Source organism: Oreochromis aureus, linkage group 22, assembly GCF_013358895.1.
Source record: "Oreochromis aureus strain Israel breed Guangdong linkage group 22, ZZ_aureus, whole genome shotgun sequence".
NCBI lineage: Eukaryota > Metazoa > Chordata > Actinopteri > Cichliformes > Cichlidae > Oreochromis > Oreochromis aureus.
The window spans coordinates 34,784,282-34,810,142 of record NC_052962.1 but is presented as its reverse complement, the minus strand read 5'-3'; the positions used below and the strand labels follow the sequence as shown (position 1 = coordinate 34,810,142).

The 25,861-nt window shown below is 40.9% G+C and overlaps 1 protein-coding gene across 7 annotated transcripts in view; it reads left to right on the top strand.

Moving 5' to 3' along the window:
* Window positions 1-14,106: 14,106 nt before the first annotated feature.
* The window catches only part of fam131ba (family with sequence similarity 131 member Ba), a 78,936-nt gene continuing 67,181 nt past the window's right edge, over window positions 14,107-25,861 (top strand). For 5 of the 7 annotated variants that reach the window (XM_039606143.1, XM_039606141.1, XM_031729376.2 and 2 more), the window contains exon 1: window positions 14,109-14,599. In XM_039606143.1, the coding sequence (XP_039462077.1) occupies window positions 14,572-14,599 (28 nt within the window). In that variant the 5' untranslated portion in view covers window positions 14,109-14,571. Of the gene's footprint in view, window positions 14,600-25,861 lie in introns of all 7 variants that reach the window. The other 2 variants (XM_039606142.1, XM_039606144.1) reach the window with 2 other exon arrangements.

The window sequence follows — 25,861 nt, the reverse complement described above, 5'->3', positions numbered from 1 at the left end:
ATGTGTCCATCCTTTATGGCCACAGTGTGCGTGTCTTCTGATGGCTGCTTCCAGCAGCACGCCATTTCTTTGCAAAGCAGCATGTAAAAAAAGGCCAGCACCTGCTACTTTGATTACTGCCAGATTAGCTGATTTTTGTGTAATAGTTTGAGTTTGTTAACCTTGCATTAAGTGAAACTGTAGATTTTATCTTGACTTTTATGACATTTAACCATAATTCTCTTGTCTTTGGTTTTCACAGGCAATTAATCCTACAAAAAACAAGATCAAATCACCTTTTAATAACAACTTTTATACATGATTTCAGTCAACTTTTGTTTTTTACTTGCATTTGTTTCACAAACACTCGGTTATTTACACACTCATCAGTCACAGAGCAGCGTGATCACTCATTTAGAGTCACTTTTGTGTTCAGCCGATGTGATGTCATCCAGTCACATAATGCCATTTATGCTACTTGAGGAATGTGGGATGAATATAAAAGATTGTCTTTCTTTTAACTCTACTTTTCTTCACCAATTCCTGAAGGAAATATCCAGCCCTGCAGCTTCTAAATATTCCACCAGGTTTACCAGATATAATCTCTAAATTTGCCTGTCAGTTATTTTGTCCTTAGCAGGTCATGCTTGCAGGGTTTTCTGTACCCGTTTCCACAGAACAGGGCTATGAGAATCTGTAAGCAGAAAAAGAAAAAAACTGTTAAGAGAAAAACACCATAAATCACTGTGAACCTGCACAGAACTGCAGGACCGGCTCATCAATAACAGTTTCACATGTCCTGTGATTCACAGTTTATATAAAAATATTGATCAATATTGAAAAAATGAGACTTTTACAGCAATCTTTTAAGTTTCTGGAGCAAATCTAAATAATTTTTCATGCCTAATAATCAGCAGAGCTTTTTGCTTAGAAGAAAGGAAACATTATTTTTTAGGTGTCAGCTGAGGACTCTACAGGAGAAACAAACATGCACACACAAAGAGAAATAAAGTGAAATAACAGCTGACTTGCAGATCATAAGCACAAGCTTGGAGCAGTGTGTGATTAGCTCATTAAGCGTGTGACAGACAGTTTTGCAAACCACCACTTTAACCCACCTTTTCTCCGCACGATGGATTAGACCATCCATCTTCATCGAGCTGCAGCCTCTGCCTCGGCCAGACCGGCTAAAATCTAAGAGCTCTGCTGGCAGACGATGAGCGCGTCGTCCTTGTGTTGTCCTCTTTTACAGGAAGGGGCCTCTAATCAGCTCTGCAGAGAGGATGCTTGGATAACTGGCAGGAAACCAGGTGAGAGGAGAGGTAAATGAGATGGGATGGATGCTGCTGGCAAAGGCTGGTGTGGGCCGTGTGGGATTTTTCATTCATAATTCATTCGCCCAGTTTATTAGCTTACACTCCAAAAACTAAATTTGAAGCAGTGAGACAACAAATGTGCCTTTGTTTTGGAATGCTGACAAAAAAGAGACAAAGTGTAGGTTAAAACAATACTGGCTTGTGACTGGTACAGCAGATAATTGGTGCTTGTTTTAAATTGTTATAAAACCTAAAATGATCTAAAGAGACAATCTCTGTGACTTTCTATTCCCCCCAAAATCTATTAGTGTAATGCCACTTTGCACTACAAGAAGGTGGAGAAGGTAAAACCTTTGATTAAACAGGTAAGTCATTAGGAAAAATGATGACCTTGTTTGTGGGACAATCTTCCAATATCTACATCAATATAGATATTTCAGTTTCTTTCAGTGGGGAGTCCTTCCTCTTCCTCATCATCGCTAAGCACTTGCTCATGGGGCATATTCAGATCACTGGGATGTCTCTCTGTTATTACCCAAGTAGCAATCTTTGGGGCTGAAAAATACATGAAGCCAGTTTGAAAGTTTAATAACGAGGGACGATTTGGAAGAATTGAACTAGATTTATTGAGACAGAGAAATTGATTTAACTCAGATGATCCACTATGACAGAAAGGAATCCCAGCACTGATAGGACTGAGGACAGGACCCCCAGAGACTGGAGACTGGTGATGAAGATGAAGACTGAGGTTTGGATGGAGCTCTAAGTGACTTGGGTGAGGTGGACATGGCGGAGAGCACAGATTTTAACCATGCAGGGCGGAGGCTGATTGGCCCAAAGACAAGAAGTCAAGAAGATGATTGGACTAGATGTCAGGACTGAGACAGTGTAGGAAAGTGTTGTGAAAAAACAGCAATTACAGATCATTCTTATTGAACTAATGCCCACATAGCAAAATTGGTATGGCTCAGATCTGGCCCACACAATGTGCTTAAACATGGCCCACATACCATACAAGGCCATTTGCAGACACACTGGTGGTCCTGTGCTGGCCCATGTGTGGATTACCTCTGGCAAACCTGATCTGGGCCACCAAAGGGCCGTCATTCTTTACGGTATGTGGGCCATGTGTAAGTTGTGTGCAGCCACGGGCCAGTTGCAGACACACTGCTGGTCCTGTGCTGGCCCAGAACAGTTTCAGCTCTGGCCCCAGATGTCAGCCTAATGTGTACCTTAATCAAGCTGTGTAATAACAACATGTGCCAGAACATAATAGTACAAAAGTAACATGACGAAACTCTGTTCAGACAGTGAACGGACTGATTCATATATAGCGCTTTTCTACTCTCCCAGATTACTCATAGTGCTCTATACAACATGCCACATTCACCCAATCACACACACACACTTTCTCTAAACTGAGTGCTTCCTAACTACATTCACACACATTGACACTCCTGACATGCAGCCTGGAGAAGCCAGGGATCGAACCACTAACCTTCTGATCCGTAAGTGGCCTGCTCTGCCTCCTAAGCTACAGCAACCCGGTGGTAAACATAAATAAACCCTCACTAGGTTTTGGATAAAGTGTGCACTCACAAAACTGTCAAACCTGCATTTGAAACGTTGGCTATCATAGCAGTATAGTATTGCAACATGGCATTTGGGTCTATCTATTATTGTGCGATCTACTGTACAATATAAAGCGCCTTGAGGCGACTTTTGTTGTGATTTGGTGCTATATAAATAAAACTGAATTGAATTGAATTCTAACTGAAATAGGAAAATAGGAAAATAAATAGCACCATCATTGCCAGACCTGGCCCACATCTGGTTGGCATACAGCCTGCCAAGACACCAGTCAGTCAGAAGTGCCAGCTTGATGCCAGATCTGGGCCAGACCTGTTTTCTATGAGCCTGGGCCACATAAACCAAACCACAATCAGGTCAGATGTGGCATGCCATCGCATAAACAGTGCCATCTATGCCCGGCCCATATCTGGATGACATACCACTTACCATGCCAGAAGTCAGCCAGCGGTGCCGGCTTAACACCAGATCCGGGCCTGACCTGTCTGCTATGTGCTTCATTAACAGAAGTTCCTCAGTTGGCCACTAGAGGCTCTGTCCAAAAGGGAGTCAAGCCCCACACTCTCATTTTAAAATGACCAACTTTCCAGCAGAAATAAACATCTTAGCAGCCTGCTACAAGAAACAGTACTGGTGTCTGTGGACAGCTTCGCCCTTCATAACAACTTTATGGGGTTATTTATATTTTTTTCACACTCATCCACCTTGATACTGGAGTCAGGGGCGGAGACGCATTAGCTGAAAAGTGTGCCAGCACAGGCAGTTGTGGCTGAAGGCTGTGTGCTATCGGCCTCACCCCTCCTAACAGGAGGCACTAACCTGGACTTGGCCACATTTTGTTGTTTATCAGGCACATATTATGGCTTTCTGTGTGCTGCAAATGGGAGAAAGAAAGCTAATTTATTTAGCCAGATGGTGAACAACATGTGTTTCGAGCAGATAGTTAAATTTTCTGAGCCGTTTTCTGCCACTGACGCCTGAGTGTTGAGCAAAGTGAGGAGTAGAGCTGATAATTTAATATCTGCAGCTTTTATTTCAGAGTCACAGTGTCAGTCAGATGAGAAAACAGCAGGGGAGCGCTGCTCTCTGAGCTTTGCGCCACTCAGCTGCTAACAGTGTTGCAGCTACTAACAGTGATTTAGCTAAACCCAAAGAAAGAGGACAGAATCTGAGGTATTAGAGATACTGTATATACCCAGATTTCTTGCTGTGCCAGAAGTACAATGACTTTGACTACGAAAAAACACATCCTGGAGTTACTTCTTCCCTACATTTGCCTAAAACTTGTCTTTTCTAGACAGTGGTAACTATAGGAGAACTGTAAGATACAAGATACAAGAAAGGAAATGTCATGAAATAAGCATCAAAAGCCTGAAACCTTCCTAGCCATGCTTGCACCTTCAAAATTCTCATTAAATACAAAATATCACTTAAAATATCTTAAATGTAATTCAGAGTATGGCACATAAAGACATGAAAAAGAATAGCTTACATAGTGAAGGCTTCAGGTGTGCTTGACTAATGGGACCTTATCCAGATGAAACCCTTGACAGACATGGAAACAGCCGGGAATGGAGGATTTCACTTTTTTCTCCTCAGCTGGATGCTTTCACACTTTCTTTTACATCACTTTGGTTCCCCGCTCAGCACAGTGCCGGTGAACTCGACCCTCGGGAGCCGTTTTGTTTTGGTTTCAGAAGCCTGACGAGCAGCCCAAACGCTGCTTCGGAGGCCTTTTGGCGGCAGCGGGGAGCCGAGCAGCGGGGACGACACTGTGAGCTGAAAACAAAGAGTATCGATTCTGCCGGACTCAAGTGTGGGATCAATCGTTGTGGCATTTACTGTGAGCTCTGTGAAGCCTATAACCTGCTGCTGGGCCTTGTGTGTGTGCGTGTGTGTGTTAGTATGTCACTGTGTAATCGTCATTCGTATCACAGAGAATGGTGCTGAGGTGTCAAGGTTGAATTAAAACAGCAACCTTTATGGTAACTTTATAGGATTTGCAAATGCTAAAGCTATTACAGAGGCTATAATTATTTTTGTTATGAAAGGAAAAACAATAAACGGCACTGGAAATGAGCTGAAGCACCATGCTAATGTTTAAAGACTAGATCATAAATCCTGCAGCATTTAGCAGCTGGAGATCCAGAAACGGTCCTCAGGACTCAAATTGGAGCTAAAGTAGAGTGAATGCTGATCATATTACCAGGACAGGTGAAAATAAAATTACTTGATAACTTAGAAACTGAGATTCTGGGTTCATCCAATTCTCCAGGACGGTGCCAGCAGGGAGAATTTGATGGTAAACATGAAATGTTTGGATTTTACTTGAACATCCTGCATTTGTGTCCCCGTCTTTGAGTTGTTACTCTTTCATGATTGTTTACTTGACTGTTTTAGGTGATAAGTGTAAAAATAAATGAACAGAGCAAACTCATTTTGCTCTTATGAAGGGTGTGCTCTATATTTACTGCACTGCAACAGGTTTGTAAAGCCACATGTTCAGCTGATGAGCCCCTCCCGCCCCGCAGAGGAAACCCCGTGTGTTGAAGCTCTTTAAGCAGTCAGGGTGAGTATTTAAGGAGTAAGTCCTCCTCTCCAGCTGCCAAGGACAGGATTACCCAGCAGACAGCCACGCTGCTGCCTTCATCTAAACACATCTTCTGAAGACGAGCCGCTCCGACCTTTCCCTCGAAAACCTCTAACCTGAAGCTAATTCCAAAGCTAACCTTAGCGACTCCAAAAACCAGCCAGAGGCGACTGCATGAATTCTGATGATAGTAAGGCAGACTGATGTTCTGCAAAAAAACATTATCAACAAAAGGAAGGAAAAAAACCAACAGACAGAAATCTGGTTGGAGCTGAGCTACTTTTAGATAGAAATAATTACTTTTGTTACTTATATCTATTCTTTTCTTTATTTCTTCTTCCATCCAAAAGAAGTGGCTGTATTTTTATTATTATTATTTTTTGTTTAGTTTTAGGTAAAAGGGAAAAAGTGCATCAACCTAATCTGAATATGTATTCATTTGTATTCATTTATTTACTCGTCTTGATTTGAATTGGTTCTGAGACTTTCATGAAGTGGGAACAAATCAAATCACATTTTTGATCAGACCTTGACCTCTTGCATATGTATATATTTGTGGTGTTTGATTAATTAATCTGATTTTGTCATTTGATTTTTAAAGATCTTCATAGGATGCCGTGGAGCTGGTAGCCAGAAATAGACAGTTTGGTCTATTTCGGGTGAGACTCATGGAGACTCTCACCCGTGTACACGTTAAACCTGTCTGAGCGTTTTTATTCTGACCTGAGTGGCAATACAGGAAATCTCCTGACAGGTCTTTTGATGAAATTTCCTAAAATAGATATTTTCTCTCAGTTCTCAGTCATCCAGGTAATTTTGGTGGTTGAGTTAAAGCCAGCTGGACTTTTTCCCCCTCACTTCACATCTTTGCTCATATGATCCCAAAGACTCACATGATGACGGGGTGGGCCATTGACCATCTCCACGTTGACCACCTTTAAGGTGTCATGCTGCGCTCCAGGCACCTTAAAAGTTAGAATTTGCATAGTAAAGTAAGAAACACAAGGAAAAAACTGTTTTGCTTCTTAACAAGGTAGAGCAATTATCACATCACTAGCAATACAGCAAAATAGTTTTTTGTGCTTAAAAAACACTGTTGCAGTACATTCATGGATATACCTGATCAGGTAAAAGGGAGTTTTTCCTTCGCACTGTCGCCAAATGCTTTCTCGTAGGGGGGTCATCTGATTGTTAGGGTTTTCCTATTTTAGGCTAAAGGCAGGGTGGCTGTATAAGCTCTGAGGCTCAGTTTGATTTGGATGTTGTTTTGTACTCTTGGCACTCTCTAGTGTCACATAGACAGGATATCCATATATACAGTTATTTGAGCCACGCAGCACTGGCTGTGGCCACTGAAGCTCCGCCCACCTCCATTTGTTCATGCAAGGCAGCCAATCAGAAGAAGGCTGGCTTAAAGGGGGTGGAGCTCAAACAACTCGTTTCAGACAGAGGATGAACTGAAGGGCTTCACCACAACTGAATATGAGATAAAAATTTGGCCCAAATTTTATGACAACCAAGGGCAACAAAAGACAGAGAGTAAGAGTATTAGGTAACATGTATAATGTCCCTGGATTAAAGAGCACAGAGTAGGAGGAGCTGGTTTTAGCTCCAAATGATCATTTTTTTCTACTCCTGGCACTGTGTGATGTCACAGAGAAAAGACATTCCTAATAAGGTCATCAGATTCTCTGTTTGTGAGGGGCAGCCAATCAGAATAAAGCTGACTTAAAAGGCAAGGAGTCAGTAACGGTTTGTTTCAGACATAAGACAAACTGAGCAACAGCATAAGATGAGGACTATTTGAAAGTGCTGGAAATGAGCAGGACATTTTTATTGCTGTGAGGACATCTGGCCTGCAGGACTGGAAAAAACAGCGAAAACAAAAAACAAAAGAGCGAAAAAACAACCGGACATCGCTTCAACACATTTCAGTCATGTGGTTTTCTCCCATTTGTTTTGGTGCTAAAAAGCAATTTAACAACTATTGTCCTCTGAAAAGCCTTTCATCACTTTCTTTTGTGCTCATACGTCCCTCACTCTCCCTCTCTCACACGCACGGACACACACACACACACACACACACACACACACACACACACACACACACACACACACACACACACACACACACACACACACACACACACACACACACACACACACACAACCAGCTGTACAATTAAGCATCATGCAGACTCGGTAACACACTCCCAGCTATAAATAGTTAGCACTGTTTGTCTTTATGTAGACACATAACATTTCTCCTTCTTGTCAGTTCCCATTAATTTTCTGCTCCTTTTGCACCGTCACCTCACCCGTCTCTCATTTTTCCTCTTCTACCTCCTTCTTGTCTTCCCTTCTCCTCTCTCAGCCAGAATACTAATAACCCTTTTTCCTCCGTCTCTTACTCTTTTTACCCATCTCAAGTTTTTTTTCTATTCCTACAGAAGCTCATATTCCCCATAAATTTTCTCTGCTTGAATTCTTTCTCCTCATCTCTCAGCATGACTCAGACTTCGCCCTCCTCCTCTCTTTCATCCCTCCATCACTTCACTCTCTCAGGCGAGTTTTTATTTGGAAAGCATCCATGGTTGCTTGGGTTTCACCTCCCTTTTTTGCTCTTTCTATGTTGCTTCCCTTCCATCTAATTCCCATTCATCTCTTCATTTCTACCCATGACTGTTAATAATTCTTAACAGAAAACCTCCCATATGCTCTGCATCTCTCCCCCAAAGACAACTTTCAATTTGCTGATATGAGTCAACATTTCTCCTCTGATCAGAGTAAACGGCAGCATTTGCAAATATCATCAGACCATGAGTCTCCTCACCACAGTACGTGCAGCACCCAGCTGCCCGAAACCATGTTTTTACATGCAGTGCTGAACTTTGGACTTGATATTTTTATTCTTTTTAATTTCAGGGCACATCTGGCAAAGCTCAGGGCACAGACGTCACTTCCCACCAGTGTCCCATTCATTTTATTTTCAGCTATGAAAACTGAAGGTAAAAGCAGAATGACTCATTCTGTGTTCGACAGTTTCAGAGTATTGTTTGACTCTGACTAGCTCCCTGTGAGTATGAGTGCTTTCTGGGCCTTATACAGTACTGTGAAAAAGTCTTGAGCCACCCCTAGTTTGTTTATATTTTACTATGAAAAATGTGAAACAAGTGCAGGAATTTGTTGAAATGTGAAACATACCAGAAAACTACAGTATATAAGGTACGAACAGAGTTCTGTACAATTCTAACAAGTTTTAAAGTCCATATTTAGTATGAGCACCTTTAATCTTCAACACAGCCTCAACTATCTGAGACAGGCTTTCTTTAAGTAGTGTTCTGGAATAGTTCTCCAGCTTTTTTAAAGGAAATTCAAAGCTTTTCTTTGGATTCTCACTGGTATTTTTTCCTGTTCTATGTTCAGATGATCCCACACTGCTTCAGTAATGTTGAGTTTTGGGGAGGCTGATCCATGACTGATCGCCAGTCTCCAATTAACCTAACCCCACTAACTGCATGTCTGAGGGAGGAAGAGAACCCACATCAACACAGGGAGAAGATGCAAACTCCTCCTGGACAGATGGTGGGAATCAAACTCAGGACCTTTTTGCTATGAGGCAACAGTGCTAATCACTGCGCCAACATGCTGCCACATTGTATCACATGGTGGATCAAAATCCGACTGTATTTTTGTACTTGTCTAGTTTCCTCATGTTTTCAGAGACACTCTGGACACCATGCTAAGATATCCAATGTTTGGTGTCTGGGAATCACTGCTGGGTCAAAAGGTTTTTGCCTGTCAAAGTGTGTTATTGTTGGCATTTTTCACAAACTCAACTAAAGAAATGGGAACAAATTATGCATATTTTTAAGATGGGCCATTAATAAAAAAAAATGCCTAAAGATACAATTTAAAATTGGTTCTTTGTCCATTCTGTGAACACTGGTTCATCCCTTGAGCAAGGGCCCTTTTTATGCTTGAGTTATTTATTGGCCACGGACTTTAGCGCTGGGTCTAAAACACATTCCTCTGAAAATGAACAAGTACAAGAACTGACATGGCATTAAAATAGGTCCAAAAGCAGCCGATGTCCAAAGAAGAACTTTGACAAATCTTCAGAAAAACCTTGAGAACTGTTTCTGAAGACCACTTTAAAGATTTTTAAAGAATGTTTAGATCCTTGGAAGCAAAATACAAAGAAATGATGTGCAGTACTGAATATCAGCTTTTATATTTCTATATCATGTTTTTGTTCAAAAGAGGATCCATCTGCAGAGAAACTAAATGAAGAAATGAAGTCAATCTTTACTCTGGCAAAGGTGATCTGTTTATAGAAGTGGTAGAAAAAACAAAAATCAAGCCTAACACAAACCAGGATCTGACAAACAGTCAGAGAGATAGACGATATACAAAATGAGCTGAATGGGATACAGACATAGGTGGAAAGAATTAGGGAATTAAAGAAGACAAGAGACAGAAGACAGAGACAGGAAGTAGAGCTACTTAAGATGCAGAAAATTAAAACAGGAAGTGACTGTAAGTGAGACAGAAGAAGACATAAGGGAACGATAGAAACAACGATAAGAAACATGAGGAACTAAAGTAGATAAATACACAGGAACCAAAACTCAAACACATCAACATGAGATTTTAAGGCCTGTCACTAATCACGATAACTTCACCTGTCGTTTCTCCAGGTGGTTTTAATGCTTTCATCCAGTTACATCAAGCAAAAAGACACAGGACTGATCAAAGAACAGGTCCACCCAACACAGAGGTGAAAGGCTACGATGGCACATGCTACGAAACAAAACTGCAAAGCTGCAATAAAGATAAATGATCCTATAAAGCTTAAATATTTTCTTCTGATGTCTCATGATATGCATCAGTCTTAAGAGAAATGACAGAAATGCTTGCTCAGTAGCTTCAAAATGCTTTTTCCTGCATAAAATGTGAGTTTATTGTCACAGTGTAACATATTTTGAACTCTATTTTTCCAATCCTCCAGCTCGGTCAGATATCTATTGAGCGTCGAGTTCAGAGAGTCGAGTTCTGTTATCCGTCTGAAATGGAGATCTGAGTTAATAGAGTCTAGAGCGCCCCGTCCTTCCTCGCCTGCTGCACTGCTTAGCTGAATCACCGCGTGTTTTCATATTCATATTGTGTGAGAGGCAGCAAGGGAGGCAGGGCAGGGATGTTTGGAGGAGGGGAACAGCTGTAGTGCATTGTTAGAGAGAGACAGATGAGGGAGTGAGAGGAAAGCCCAGCCGCAGACCGAAACAGGCTGCAGCGTTACATGCATGAGATGCCGCTCGTATCAACACTTGTTCACCTTTAGCCAAGTGGAATGAAAACTTCCAGACCTACCAGCAACGATGATGATGAATATTAAAGAAATGTGCATCAGATGGTTCATGGGCGGGCGTCTGGGTGCAAACGATGAGTAAGGATGTCGCTGTCAGAGCTGAGCTGACAGGTTTAATATGAGTGGATTAGTAGCTGAAGGGTGCAGATGAAGCCATGAAAAGACGTACAGCTCATGGGCTGTGAGTGCAGCAAAATATGAACAGTTTTGGTCTCAGGTTCTCAAAGTTAAACACAGAGTTTTGCATTTAACTGATCAACTCATGGAAAAAAGAAGAAAAATAAGTCATGTAGTGTGCAACAGATGTGTTCAGTGGCAACAGGGAAAGATTCAAACATTGCTCTGGTCAATGGAACCATAGTTTTGTGGAGCCTGAAATGACAACATTTGGATGAGAAAGTTAAATGCTTGGTTATCGAGCTGCATCCATAACCTGTACAGGTGCAATGCACACACACACACACATAGGTGATAATTAGTGGTTAGAAGCAAATTAATATTCAAGTTTCACTCAACAGGACTGACCACAAACTTATTGGATGTCTGTACCACACAGCGAGATGTAATATCAGGTGGATAATTCCATTAAAAAAGCTTCACGGGCACTAACAGCAAAAACACAGACGAGAGGTCCAATTCAGTGGTTCCATTTGGAAAAGGTAAGTAAGTAAAATGTATTTATAAAGCACTTCTTAAGACAGGAATCTATTGCATTGTGCTTTACAGGGAATATAAAAACATATGAACCAAAACAACATATTACACAAGAACATTACCCAAATGCCTGTCTAAATAGATGTGTTTACTGTTTTTTAAAAGAAGCCACAGAGTCCAGGGTTTGGAAAGCACAATCCACCTTTGTTTTCAAACGGGTCCGTGGAATAGTCAGAAGATCGCTATCAGTGGGTCGAAGGATCCGATTTGGAGGGTTAGGGTGAAGAAGCTCGATGATATAAAGACATAAAAGTAAGAATGAGGATTTTAAACTGATATCTGTATCCCATTAAAACAGGAAGTGACTGGTGAAGCCCAGCATGCTGACAGTGATCAGTCAAAGTGGTCACCCCATAACTTAAGGCTCTGGAAAATAAATGAGCTATAAAAATTTCACCCACCATACAGTTGTTAAGAAGAGGGAATGTTTTAGCAGCGATCAAATGTGTGTTTCAGTGCTATAAACATGTTTACTTCAACAAGGCAGTTTATCGAGATCGACTAACGTTTGAAGCCAGACTCAAGTGGCCGTTACAGTTTTTGAGCTCCGGACTGCCACAGAGGTTGATGTCAGTTTTAGTGGAATATGTTTATTTTTAATTACAGTAGAAAAACCTATCTGTGCTTTGTTGCAGGTAGCAGAGACATTTCCCAGCTCACACCAACCTAGAGGGTTAAGATCTAGTTTGTCATGTCATCAACATAAACAGGAACTAAGACTGCCTGCTGCTGTAATCAGAAATAACACCAACTATTCACTAAAACTGCTGATTATGGAGTTGAAGACATGTGAGGATATTGCAGTACCACCCCAGGTTTATATATCAAGTTAACTGGTCAGGTCACGTTAAAACTCTTAGGTGAATATATTTAAACATCTTTTATTTGTCATCTTTTTCAGATAAAGACAAACTGCTTTTTTACACCAATGGAGAAGCTCTGACAGCTAACTGAGAACTCATAGAGATTCTTAGTTTACCCGACTCCCCTAAATGTAAAACACTCATCTTTAATGTCATTAATTACTTTATGGCATTTTTTCCTTGACATTTAAAATGTTTGCTGTGAAGAAATGTCAAAATTATTGGAGTCACAGCTTATTTACTCATCATTTTTATTTATGGATCATGTCATTTTATAGACAATGGCTTAATGACTTCACTGATAAACATTACAATATAATTATGTTTTTGAAAAATATACTTCAAAGCAGCAAATGATTCTCACACTGAAAGGTTGTGTGGACAAAGTGAAACAGTAAAGTTTGCCAAACTTAGCACCGCAGCGGCCGACAGCAAAGACTCTCGAGCCTATTCTGGGATACTTTCATTATGCAAATGTTGTTTTGGTCAGATTTGGTTCTAATGTTATGACACACTGGACATCTGGCCCTACTAAGTTGTTTCTGTAGCTCGACTGTGTCAACACTGTTGTGAAGACAAACTGCAGATGTGGAAATCATTTGAGGTAAATATTCATTTCTGTCTGGTGGATGGCTTTTAGATTTAAAGAAGCATATTTGCCAAAGAGCGCAGCTATCGTTCTGCTGCTGTATCAGTGCAATAAATGAAGTAACATGTTTTTTGTGCAAGGTGACAGTAGAGAGGCTATTGTTAAAGCTCTCTGTCAAAATGACGACATTTAGACTTGTTTTTCTATTTTATGTTGAAGACTCAGGAAACCAAATCCAGTGAGCTGGGCAGGTTATACAGGAAACCTGTGTTGTGGCAAACAAAGTCCACAATGGCACATTTACATTTGCAGTTTGGCTGTATTTGGACTTGCAAATAGGGAACTTGTCAAAATGGAAACTGCTAAAGGTCGGGTCAGTTTTAAAAGAGAAGCTGATGTTTGCTCTCTGTACAAATTTAGTGGGCTATAGTTGAAATCACAAGTACTCATGGTCATAATAGGCTTTCATGGAGAGATCTAAAAATAGCAGACACACTGAAAGCAGTCTGGAGATGCAACAGGAAATGGTCTTGAAGGGGAAATCTGTCAAATTTTAATCAGGTCTGACTTCTTTGATTTGAGTAATGACTAGATTTTTTTTTATTTCACCCTTTCTTTTGTTCCTCAGTCTGCCATTCAAAATTGGCCATAAATGTTTGTTTTTTTCAGGACATAAAAAAACCAGACAAACAGACAAAACACTGGGCATGGCTTCATTTGATCCTGTTAGGCATTTGTGGGAGATTTTGTCATAATTTTGTCATAATTCTTGAGTTATGGCCAAAAACATATACTGACCTTGACCTTTACATTTGACCCCCCAAACCTTTACACACTGAAGCAAAAGTGAAAATTTTGGCCAAATTAAAGAAATAAAGAAAACCAATAAACACATTGCAGAGATATTGTGTTGATAAAAATCACTGAAGTAGAAGGTGGAGTTCTTTGGTTGAGTTTGGGTCTCAACATATCCAAAATATCCCGATCAGATCAGATCTGCGTCCTACTTTTAAGCTATGAGGGTGTCCCTCATGAGTCATGCTCTGGGGTCTTTCCCGGAATGGGAGTGTTGCATTGAATTGGTAGTGGCGACTAAATATGTAAAATCTGGATGAAAGTTCTTGTAACCTTTACGGAAATAAGAGCACCGAAGAAACTCCCGCTGCCCGTCCTTTACGCGTGTGCACATCCATGTTTCTGCATGACTGTGTTTGTCTTTCCATGTAAGACAATGTGTTCGCGTCCGCGTTAGTGTGTGCGTGCCAGCGACAAAGCGAGGGAGAGCGATAGAGCAACATCAGCAGTGGCTGGGGGAAACCGGAGTGTGTGACGACGGTACGGCGGAGAGAGAGAGAGAGAGAGAGAGGGAGAGGAGAGAGTCGGATGACACGCACATACACACCCTCTCTGCTTCTCACATACGGAGGAGAGGAGGACAGCGAAGAGACAGAGAGGAGAACGGAGGAGAGGGGGAACGCGCAGAGAAAGAGACCCGGGGAGAAATGCCTGCTGGACGGATGGATTTTATTTTCCCCGAGCTGAACGAGCCTCTGTAAGACAACATGGGCTGCATAGGATCCCGGACAATCAGTAAGGGCACGCTTCTTTATATCCCGCCATGTGGAGGGATGGATGGATGCATGCATGTGGAGAATTTAAAAGAAGAGAAATGAGATGAAACCGACACACGTGTGATTTTCCAGGTTTACTTATCGCTAATTATCCCGCAGGAAGTTGCAGCGCTTCGGTGGTCTTCTGCTCTTTTCGTGCCCATAAAGGTGTCTGTTTTCAGGGTGTAGTGTCTGCACAGTTTACTGTAGGGATTACTATCGCATCTCAGTGTGTGTGTGTGTGTGTGTGTGTGTGTGTGTGTGTGTGTGTGTGTTCGTGTGTGTGAGGGGAGAGGCAGGACAGACAGGCAGCAGAGATGTGAGCGGAATAAGATGCGCTTTGACGTTTTTCGTCTCCACATGGATGACACCGGGCATGCAGACAGTGCGTGTGTGTGTGTGTGTGTGTGTGTGTGTGTGTGTGTGTGTGTGTGTGTGTGTGAGAGAGAGAGAGAGAGAGAGACCTCCGCCTTGACACAAGACTAAGGTCATTGCATGCTGGGTGTCTGACAAAATCCCCATCTCCTCCCTCCTCCCTTCTTCCACTTTCCCCTCTTACTCACCCCTTCTTTCCTTCCTTCCTTTCTTCCATCCATCCCTCCGTCCCTCCCTCCATCCATTCTCTCCTCTTGACTCTCCCTCTTCTGTGCGTCATGCTGCGACGTAATAAATTGAAGACGCAGGCAGTGGATACCGGGTTTCTCTCTCTCTTTCTCTCTCTCGCACACACACACACACACACACACACACACACACACACACACGGCGAGAGTTATGAACAGGAAGCTCTGAGATTGACTCTTGCAGGATGAGTCAGAACCGGGCTCGGCGCACTCAGGTGTGCGCCTGAACACTCAACTCATGTAGGTCAATTCTGTGAAGTCAACGCTACACACACGCGCACACACACCATTGTGAGGACCCCTGTTGGCCTTATGCATTGATCTTTCCCTTCCAAGGTTTAGGTCCTAACAACCTAGATTCACCTTTTTACATTTCTGTCCAGAAATCACAGGGGAAACAAAGGAAAACCATTTCCTTGCTTAGAGCGCCCCCTGCACTAGTCACCAGAGTGCGCTACTTTTCCTTCTTGTTACTGCTAATTTTCTTGATCCAGTTTCCGACTTTTTGGACTCGTTTGTATCATTGCATCAAAATCATTTGGAATATTATCTCAGTTTCACAGTGTTGGTATCTGGTGCTGTTAGCCAGGAATTGTTGCCTTGTTGTAAATGAGCGATTTTCCAGTGTTCTTGAAATTAAAACAGCACAAGAGAATAACTTATCCACTTCCTTAATGACGCAACTGTTCTTTGAGTTCAGTGGTACTTGAACCCCATAGCTGGTTATGGCCATGCAGTTAGCTACCTAGAACTTACAGCTATGCCAATGACATAACCTCCTTCTACTGGCTGAAAATGTTTTGGTGGTTTGTCTTTTTCTGCTATGCAGCCAGTGCGACAATCTGGGTGAATTTTGGCTAAACCTTCAATAATCAAATTTTAAGTTCAGTGTTTAAAACGTTAAAAGAAAACGCTCTTTCTCCTAAGGTCTGAAACTGGTCTACAAAGAGACAAGAGTAGATACAAGACTTTCAGCATGGCATAGACACGCAGCAGTAAATCATGAAATAGTATGTTTTAGTCTGGTCATTTTTAGTTGTGAAAATTCCCACATGCCAGTGCCACTAAAGTCTCTCTCCACTACAAATACTACAACCCAAGATATCCCAAACTGCTGATAAAGAAAAGTATGGTCACCTGTCTGCATGTGTATTGTCATTTCCCATTATGTGCAGCATCCAGCTGTTGTGTCCTGCCTTCACATGCTCATATGTGATGACACACACATCGTACCAGAGCCATGATCCCCTCCCTCTGTCTACACTATCACAGCCTCATCCTTTTCCTTTATGGAAACAAATGGAGGGTGCTGGAGGACTTAAATAAGGGAAAATTTGACCTTTGGTTGTCATTGAGCGGAGCCGGTGACAGGATGGCGAGGGACTGGGGCAGGGATTGTAGTGGGTGAGGAATGATAAGGAAGAAGAGCAGAAGCTTGTGGTGTGAAGATCCAAAATAATATCCTGGAGTGTTTTTTTTGGTCTCATAAGTGGGTGTGTTCCCCTTTGTGGTTAGGTCTTTTTTTCTTATCTCCTCTGGCTGAGTCTCTCTCCCTCCCTTCCTCTTCTTCTGTCTCTATTATTTGCTGTGTCAGAAGTAGATCAAAGCACATTATGCTAGCTATGTGCCGGCCACGTTATCTAACTCCAGTTGATATTTTCATTTTTGGAAATGTGTGCTCCAGACGCTGTGAGGAGTGAGCTGAGAGTGAGGTCTGGAGCTGACTGTCTGCACGCAGGGGAGACAAAGCAATAAAAAGTGGAACTGTTAGCAGAGGATAAAGGAGAACAAAAATATCTTAGTAAAGTATCAGAGCTAAACTTACACTGACAATAACAGAGTTTTTAGAATTCTTTGCTTCCACAGTATCTCCACTTTAATGGGATTTAATTTTGTTTCTAATTTGAAGTTTAACTCTGCAGATATTAGTTGTTCTGTCTCTGAACAGGAACTAGGTTTGTGAAGTTAGCCTAAAACAAAAAGTTAAACTAGGAAAACTACAATGAGACGGACATAAAACAACTTCTGTGGATGAATATTGTGTGACCTTGATCAGGGACACAGTGGCGGCATTGTTGGGACCAGCGCGCTGAAGAACTGAAGGAAAAGGTGGAGGCTCACAGCTGCTGAGTACATCAAAAAGAGAAAGAAAAGCTGCTTTTTTGCAGAATAAAAAACACTGTTATTGTTATTGCACTTCAGTGTCCTTGTCATTGTTTACCAGTGCAGAACAAGAAATAGCTCAGACTTTGACATTTTAATTTCTGCTGCTTCTTAGGTTTGGTCTTACCACCACAGTGCCCATGCACATATTGCTAGATGTAAAGTTCTACTGGGGCACAATTGGCCATGACTCAGAATGCACAGTTTGCTGCACAGTTACATAGATATTCAATTCAATTATTTTTGCCAAATCACAACAAGCGTTACCTCAAGGTGCTTTTTACTGTAAGATAAAGATCCTTCAACATAAAGAAAACCCCAACAATCAACAACCCTTTACAAGTAAGCACTTGGTGACAGTAGGAAGGAAAAAAACCCTTTTAACAGGAAGAAACCAGGGAGCCAACGAAGAGAAGCTAATAAAGGAGAAATATGATTCCTGTCAGTATTTTTGTTGCATCATTGCCTGATAATAATGAATTACAGTAGTCCAGCCTAGAAATAATAAAGGCATTAACTAATTTTTTAAGCATTACTCTAAGAGGGGATGCGTTGAAGAATATATCCTGGTCAAAATCGTCTACAAGATTCCTCGCAGTGTTACTGAAGACCAGGGTAGAGATCTGGTTAGATACTTGCGTCTGATTTTTTTTAAGGCTGAGCACAACAACCCCAGTTTTATTTGAATTTAGAAGCAGGGAATTAGAAGTCATTCAGGCCTTTATGTCTTTGAGACATTCCAACAATTTAACTAACCAGTGTGTGACATCTGGCTTCCTACATACATAAAGCTGGATATCATCTGCACACTCCCCGAGAAAAGCATGTATACTGTAAACAGAACTGGTCCCAGCACAGAACCCTGTGGAACTCCATAATTAACCTTAGTGTGTGAAGAGCACTCCCTAAATGGAGTCTTTTAGATAACTATGATTCAAAACACTGCAGAACAGAACCTTTAATAACTATGGGATGTGCTAATCTCTCTAATAAGATATTGTGGTCAACACTATCGAATGCTGCACTGCGGTCTAGCAGAACATGCACAGAAATGAGTCCACTGTCAGAAGCCATAAAAAATTGTGATATACAATGAACTCCCCTTCCTTTGCTCACTGTTACTATTCCATTCCATTTATATTCTGATATCTACATACAGTACTTTTGAATTAATTATTCAGTTGTACTTTGTCACTCAGTCAGAGTAGGGTACAGTTTTTCCCCACTCAGACAGGTGCCTGAAAAATGTTACACAGGCACCAGTTCATCATCAAACTAGTCATTTTTCTAAGCGCATCACATAATTCAATAGCTTGCACAATTACTTATAGCAGTAATGGCTTGAAGCGATTGTTTCTGTTTGACTTTCAGTCTCTTAGAACGTAGTCCACTCTTCTTTACAGCGGTGCTTCGGTTCATTGAGGTGTGTGGACATTCGTTTATGACCTCTTAAGGTCGTGCTACAGCATTTCAATGAGGTTGCAGTCTGGACTTTGACTGGGTCAGCACAACAACTTGATTCTTTACTTTTTCAGCCATTCTGTTGCATATTTTCTGCTTTGCTTGGGATCATTGTGCTGTTGTATGATTTAGTTTCAGACAAGTTTTAGTCATCAGACAGACGGCCTCACTAGAATACTGTGGTACACACAGCGGTTAATGGTTGACTCAATCATTAACCAGGTCCTGTGGCTGCAAAATAAGCACAACTGCTGACAACCTGACATCAGGTGTTTGTGCTGAATTGTGTGTTTTGTTTTTCTCCAGTTGTGGTGCTTTACATTATGACTAAACATCAGCACTTTGGTTCAGTCTCCGTCTGTCCAAAGAGCTTTGTCCCAGAAATCTTGTGCTCTGCTCGGTTGTAACTTTGCAATCCTTAATTGAGTAGCATTGTTGTTTTTAGAGATAAGAGGCTTTCCCCTGACAGCCCTTTGAAACAAGCCACATTTTTTCAGTCTTTTTCCAATTGTATGGTCATGAATTTAACTAACTTTAGCCTGTGGAGTGTGAAATGTAGTTCTTGGGTTTTCTGCAGTTTCTCTGAGCATTGCATGGTCTGACCTTGGATTGAATTTGCTGGGACTTTCACGTCTGAGAAGATTGTGGCATTGTGTTATCACACACCTAAATACTGCAGATGAACACGCTGCCAAAACGTCTGCTTTTATAGAGGTGGTCACACTCACTGCTGATCAGTTAATTTAGTGCATTTAATTAGCAACACAAGGCTTCTACCTACCCTCTTCTTTCCTTTGGAGGCAGTAAGGGTGGACTTAGCTTTCACAGAACTGCACAGAACTCCATGAAAACTTTATTTCTCTGACTGTAAATGTAAACTTTTGCTTATTTTTGATCATTCAAATGTGCTCTAATGAGTTACTTTCTGAGTAGTTAATGCTATAATGTAGCTGATTAGTTTTAATAGAAGGAATCTTGCAATGCAACAAGTTAACTTTAAAAAATAAGGTTGCCTAATGATGCTTACCGTCTAATATGTATTACAGTGTATAATTATAGTAATAATAATGATGCAGCCCACAGAGGACAGCAAAAAAACAACAACAAAAAAACAAACGATGCATCAAAGCAGGCAAAACAGTCTTCTAAGAGCCCCATTATGAACACCATCAAGCAGTTTTACTGTCGTATCACATTATTTATTTTCTTTAAAGGATCAGAATGCTTCTAAAAATCAGACCGGAGGGTTGAATGAAAAGTGATGGGACCTAGAAGAGACACGCTGCATGACAGAGCTTGTTAAATCGGTCAGGGTGATTGGACAGCCCTCCCCTCCCTCCAAATTATTGCCTGCAGAATATTTCCTGCTGCGTTACTTGTGAGGAACATCTATTCTTATATTAGGCCTGAGTGAGAGCGGCGGCTGCTAAAAATAGATCCGGGGTAAAAGAGGGAGGTCAATCAGAGACGGAGGGAGGGAGAGGAGGGAAAATGTTACAGTAAATATGGGTCAACAGCTTGCTCTCTGTGTTTCTTTGTGTCACATTCACTTTTCACCCTTGACTCTGAGCTTCTGTCAGGTGATCTGCAGAAAAGAAAATAAGACATGAGGCCGCAGTATCATCGTGCTTAAGCCTTTCATCACTCAGCTGTGTATTTCCTGCAGAGTGCCATTTAACCAAAGCATCACCGCCTGTCATTACACTCAATTATCCTCCAGCAACACTAGAGCTGATGTTTAACAGTCATCACTCAGACAGCAGGACAGTCACACAGAAAGGCTCTCAGGCATACAGCAGGATCTCTATAGCCACAATTTCCAATCAGGCCCAGAAAGACGTTCTGCAGAAACTCACACTAATAAAATCGATCTCAGATCAGAGGATCAAGGCGTCGTCTGGCTGATGCGCTTCACATCCATAAATTGTCACCACAGTAGATTTAAGACCACTTTACATGGAAAAGTAAATCAAAAGCAGCAAACTGGGTTAGTAGTGTAAGGCTAAATGCACTGGTTTAAGGAAATGTTTTACCAAATTCTTTAATTTAAGCCTTGAAGAGAGACTTTCAAACCAAGCTTTTGCATGGCAGAGACTCTCACAGATGCTGGTGAAGGTGAATCAAGGCTCTTTAAAAGGAATAAAAATCACTTTTGTGCCGAGCCGTTATTTTCAGGGATTTTTCAAATGACAAACAAAGTTAGCTAAAAATCTCAATCAACCTCTTTAAGCATTAGACTTTAGACCCTAAAATAGTAGTTTGGGGAAAAACAGGAACAATTTTAACACGATGCCTCTCCGTCTTAGATGGAAGAAAACCAATGTAAAGGAAATACGATGTTATCCTTTGTTGGGGCTCCAAAATGCTGAGCCTACTTCACATCACTGGTGCCCGCAATAAAAAAATCCACTATATGCAGAGAAGGCTGCTATGAAACACAATCCAAAAGAGAAATTCAAATTAATTAGTAGTTCTAACATGTTGCAGTACATTAATGCCACTAAAATCTAGAAAAATGGCCTCAGCATCAATATCATGACGTCATATTTTCTACATCCACTCTAGGTTAGGTGCATCTAACAACTGTTCAGCTATTTGTTAATGCAAAGTTAATCACATGACTGAGTGCATTTAGACACATATACATGGTCAAAATGACCTCCAGGAGTTTAAATTTAGCATCAGGATGGAGAAGAAAGGTGATTTCATGTGTGACATGATTGTTGTTGTCAGGTGGGCAGATCTGAGTTTTTCAGAAACTACTGATGTACTGGAATTTTCCCACACAGCCATCTAGGTTTACAGAGACTAATCTGAAAAAGAGAAATTCAGAGGTCAGAGGAAAATGGCCAGACTGCTGATAGGAAGTTGAAGCGGTTGCTATAGCAGCAGAAGAGCATATCAGATGCCTCTCCTGTTAGCTAAGAACAGGAAACAGAGACGAGAGTTTATAGAAGATTTGAAAAATGTTGCCTGATCTGATTAATCTCAATTTCTGCTGTGATGTTTGAACTTGGCAAGAAAAATGAGGCCATTCTGTCTTATATCAGCGGTGCAGTCTGGTGGTGGTGGTGGTGTAATGGTTTAGAAATACTCTTATAATAGGTAATAATGGAAGGATTAAAATGTGGTTTCCTTGAAGAGGAGGTGCTTTAAGGTGTCTTTTAAAGTGCAGTTAAAAGACTTTGTCAATCAGGACATTTGTTCGAGGTAAGAGTTTGATAAACCACTTTCATCACCGCAGCATAACACTGAATAAATGTTTACTCACACGTCTGATTTCCAGCTACAAAGAGCAGCAATTGAGTCGTGGACCCATTTTGGACGGCAAATGCAAGTTTTTGAAGTTGTAAATGGGACTGAGTGTTGGCTGATGCTCTGACTTGTGGTTTTTGATGCATTTTAGCAGCAAATGTGTGGATGACGTGAAAGAGAGTTGCCTCTGAGCAGCGTCAAATTACTGATAAATTACTGATGCCTCGAAATTCAAAGGCAAAAGCAGACATGTTACATTCACCTTCTACCTTCCAGAAGAGATCAAACATGTTGGTTATTTTTCGCCTTTCATTTCGTCCACCATCTGCCATCATGAGAAATTCAGAAGGCCTGAGCCTTTTTGATGGGAGGAACAGCTCAGAGCAGCTTCTTTGTTGATCCAGCAGATCTCCACCCAAATCCAGACCAGAGGCTGACAAAAGGCAGAGCAGAACAGAGACTGTTTAAGGCTGGATGCATTTCACTGTTACTGCTTTCTTGTTTACAATAATTGCACTGACAGTGAAGTGCACTTGGAGCTGGATGCAGGAAACTGAATATCACAGGTGCTGGTCGCCATCACATCGAGGCAGATCGGGCATCTTTTGGCACTTGTTGTTTTGAGCATTGCAAAAATTTCTGATTTTATATTGGTGCTTTTCTGTCTCAGTCTGTATTTACAGATAAACACATTGATGTGGGGTGTCAAAGTATCATGTCTAAAAACTCTTTAACTTTTAAAGCCGTTCTTCTTTTCACCCGTCCTGCTTTTATCTCGCTGCAGTAATTTTTGCTCTTACAAGCAAAAGATGGAAGCATCTGTTTTCTGCTGGAAGCTTTCCTAAACCTACTGAACAATACCTGCACAGACAAAGCAACACTAATTTAGCATTACATTAGTCCCACTGAAAACGCTACGTCCAGATGAACAGAATCAACTTTTGGAGATTTACTTACCTGGATGATTGAGAATGCAACAAGACATCACCTGTTTTACTTTGTAGCAAATAATCAAACCACAGCTATTTTTTTGTTTAATAGCTCAACATTCTGGCCTCAGGAAACATCCAAAAAATGCAATTATATCAAGCAGAGAGACATATACTGAATCACCTTGTAATATGCAAACAAGTACCAGGACAAAGCTAAATATCCAAAAAGGTCTGCAGATAAAAGAAAGTGTTTGCAGGCCTCAGTGAGTGGTTGCACCTGGCTGATTGAAGGAAGCATGGCCCCAACAAGAGGGCGGCCAGCTGAAACAATTGAAAGGATTATACAAATCTTTCAAGAAGGAAATCCGAGAAAAGATTTTAGTTGTTTCTCGTAAGCTTTGTCTAAAATTTTCACCGCATGAAAACAAAGTGAGAAGGTTATAAAAGCAAAACACATGGGCAAAGAGTCTGGACATAAAACCTGAATAAATATGACCTGAAAATAGAAAATACACAGCAAAAGAAAAGGGCAGAAACAGGAATCAGAGTTTGTGACAGAACTGTAACAAACTGGCTGAAATTCAGATTCACATTCAGAAAAGCCAAATTAAAACCAGCACTAATAGTTAAACAAAAGAAAACAAGGTTACGACGAGCTAAAGAGAAGCAAGACAAGCTTGTGTACTGTGTTTGGATGAAAGTGATATTTAATGATGAATCACAAATTAACAAAGGGAGATGGAAATAGGAAAAAAATCAATTAATTAAACAGAATTCAGTTTGTTTGATGTTTATGAAGCCAGGATAACTATTAAAGAAAAAAATAGCTGTTTTTTTATACAAAGAAAACAGAAGTGATGTGATTCCACAATTTTGTGAAGGTTTTCAGCATAAGAGGCAATCACCTGGGGCATGAAAAATAACAACACTAAATTTGACGTAAATTTTGCACTAATCCCTTCAAGGTTTTCCCCTTGAGAAGCTCCAGACCACTCCCAGTGCTCCTGACATTTTTAGATCTGCTAATTTGATTCATGCTGGATCTCCTCCTCTGTCACAACAGTGGCCCTTAAACTTGAACTTAATGGTAGGGAGGAGGACAAAGTTTCACTTACCACTGTCTCTTTGGGTCAAATGTCCCCTCCTCAGGTCTCAGAACAGTTTGGAAATACTCTGAACTTTTCAAACACATCTCGTGAGTTCGAGGAGATTGTTAAAAACTAGCCAAACACAGCGTGAAACCTGTGTAAACTAAAGAGAGAGAGAGAGACAGCCTTAGAAAGTTTTAGGTTTGCATGTTTTGATGTAGCAGGATTTAAAAAAAACATGTTAATGGGCAGAACTGGAAATATGTGAAAGGTGTCCTCTGTGAGTGCTGAAATGAAGTGCAGATGCATGGCAGATGATGCACTTCGAGGAGATCTATATAATCCATGGATCTGTGGTTTTCCATTATGGAGTGGCTTTGCAGTTCCCTCATACTTACTGTGAGTGTGAGCTGGTGCATGAAAGTGCCAGAGTTGGCAGCCGTAGTTTGAGGCTGAGACTGAGCTGAGACTCCACACACGGCAGCACTCTTCCTATCAGCATGCAGTGCCAGCTGGCTTACAGCTCGTGTGTGTGCAGTTAGTACATTTACTGTTTGTACTTCTGTTACTTGGAAGTTAAAAAAAGGGGGAAAATGATCATAGTCCAATATTTAAAACCCCGCTCAAGTGCAATATCTCATTTCTTTTGTTGATGTTTTTGAGCTGCATTGCTGTGAAACTGCTTTACCTGCTTTGGTCATTCAGTCAGACTTAACAAAGGGAACAAGATCCCGAATCAGTTATATTAGGTTCGATTTGGGAACCCATTAACTGCTCCACTGTCTGGAGCCAATAGCCTCCATCCGGGCCAAGATTTCTTTATCACTGTCATTGTTTCCAAAAGTGGATCGTTTTTAAAATGCTAAGCTAAAAGCTATAAAAGCTAAACTGTAGCTAAAGGTTATCAGATGTTTTTTCTTTGTTGGCACCTTGTTTTTACATTATGAGGCTAATAAAAAAAAGAGACTCATGTTAGTGGCCCGTAAAACAGTAGGAAGAAGACTTGTTGTGCAGGGCTGGACAGTACAGGATTTCATTCACGTTTATGACTAAAAGCAGATGCTTGCACACTATAAAATGTGGAGGTGGTACCATGACTGCGAACACAGTTAAAGAAGATGTTTTTAAGAGTCAGCAACAGAAGCGCAAGTTGAAAGCTTTGTGAGTAAAAAGCCAATAAGAGTCCTTTATGACACAACCACATCAGCAAGCACAAAGGTAAAGAAGAGTCTTCTTATCTGCTGCTGTGCACTGCTGGTTTGCTCAGATTAAAGCGTGTTTTTAATGTGTCACTATCTTTAAGTTTCATAGATTTCTTGTAGACTTTGATGCACCCGTCCTCTCTCTCTTTTTCTCTCTAGCAGTGATACCTGCAGCATGCAGGGCTGAGCCCAAAGGAGGGCACAAGGTGGCTGCACCACATTTATTTCAAAGCTTTAGTTGGTTTTTAATTTGCATATTTAGATTATTGGTATAAAATGTAAATCTAATTATATTAATTATAATTATATTTTATAATTGTAATTATATTTTATAATTATAAACCAGGCCTGCAGTGGTTTTTCAAATTCTTCATTCCACAAAATTCCATAGCAATGTTTTTTTTAAGTCCGTTAAGTTGGCAACGTACGCTGAACGTGAAATAAACACAAAAGTTGCATTCAGAGGAGGATGACACATACCAAAATCAAAAGAACTGGGAACTTTATAATAAATGTTT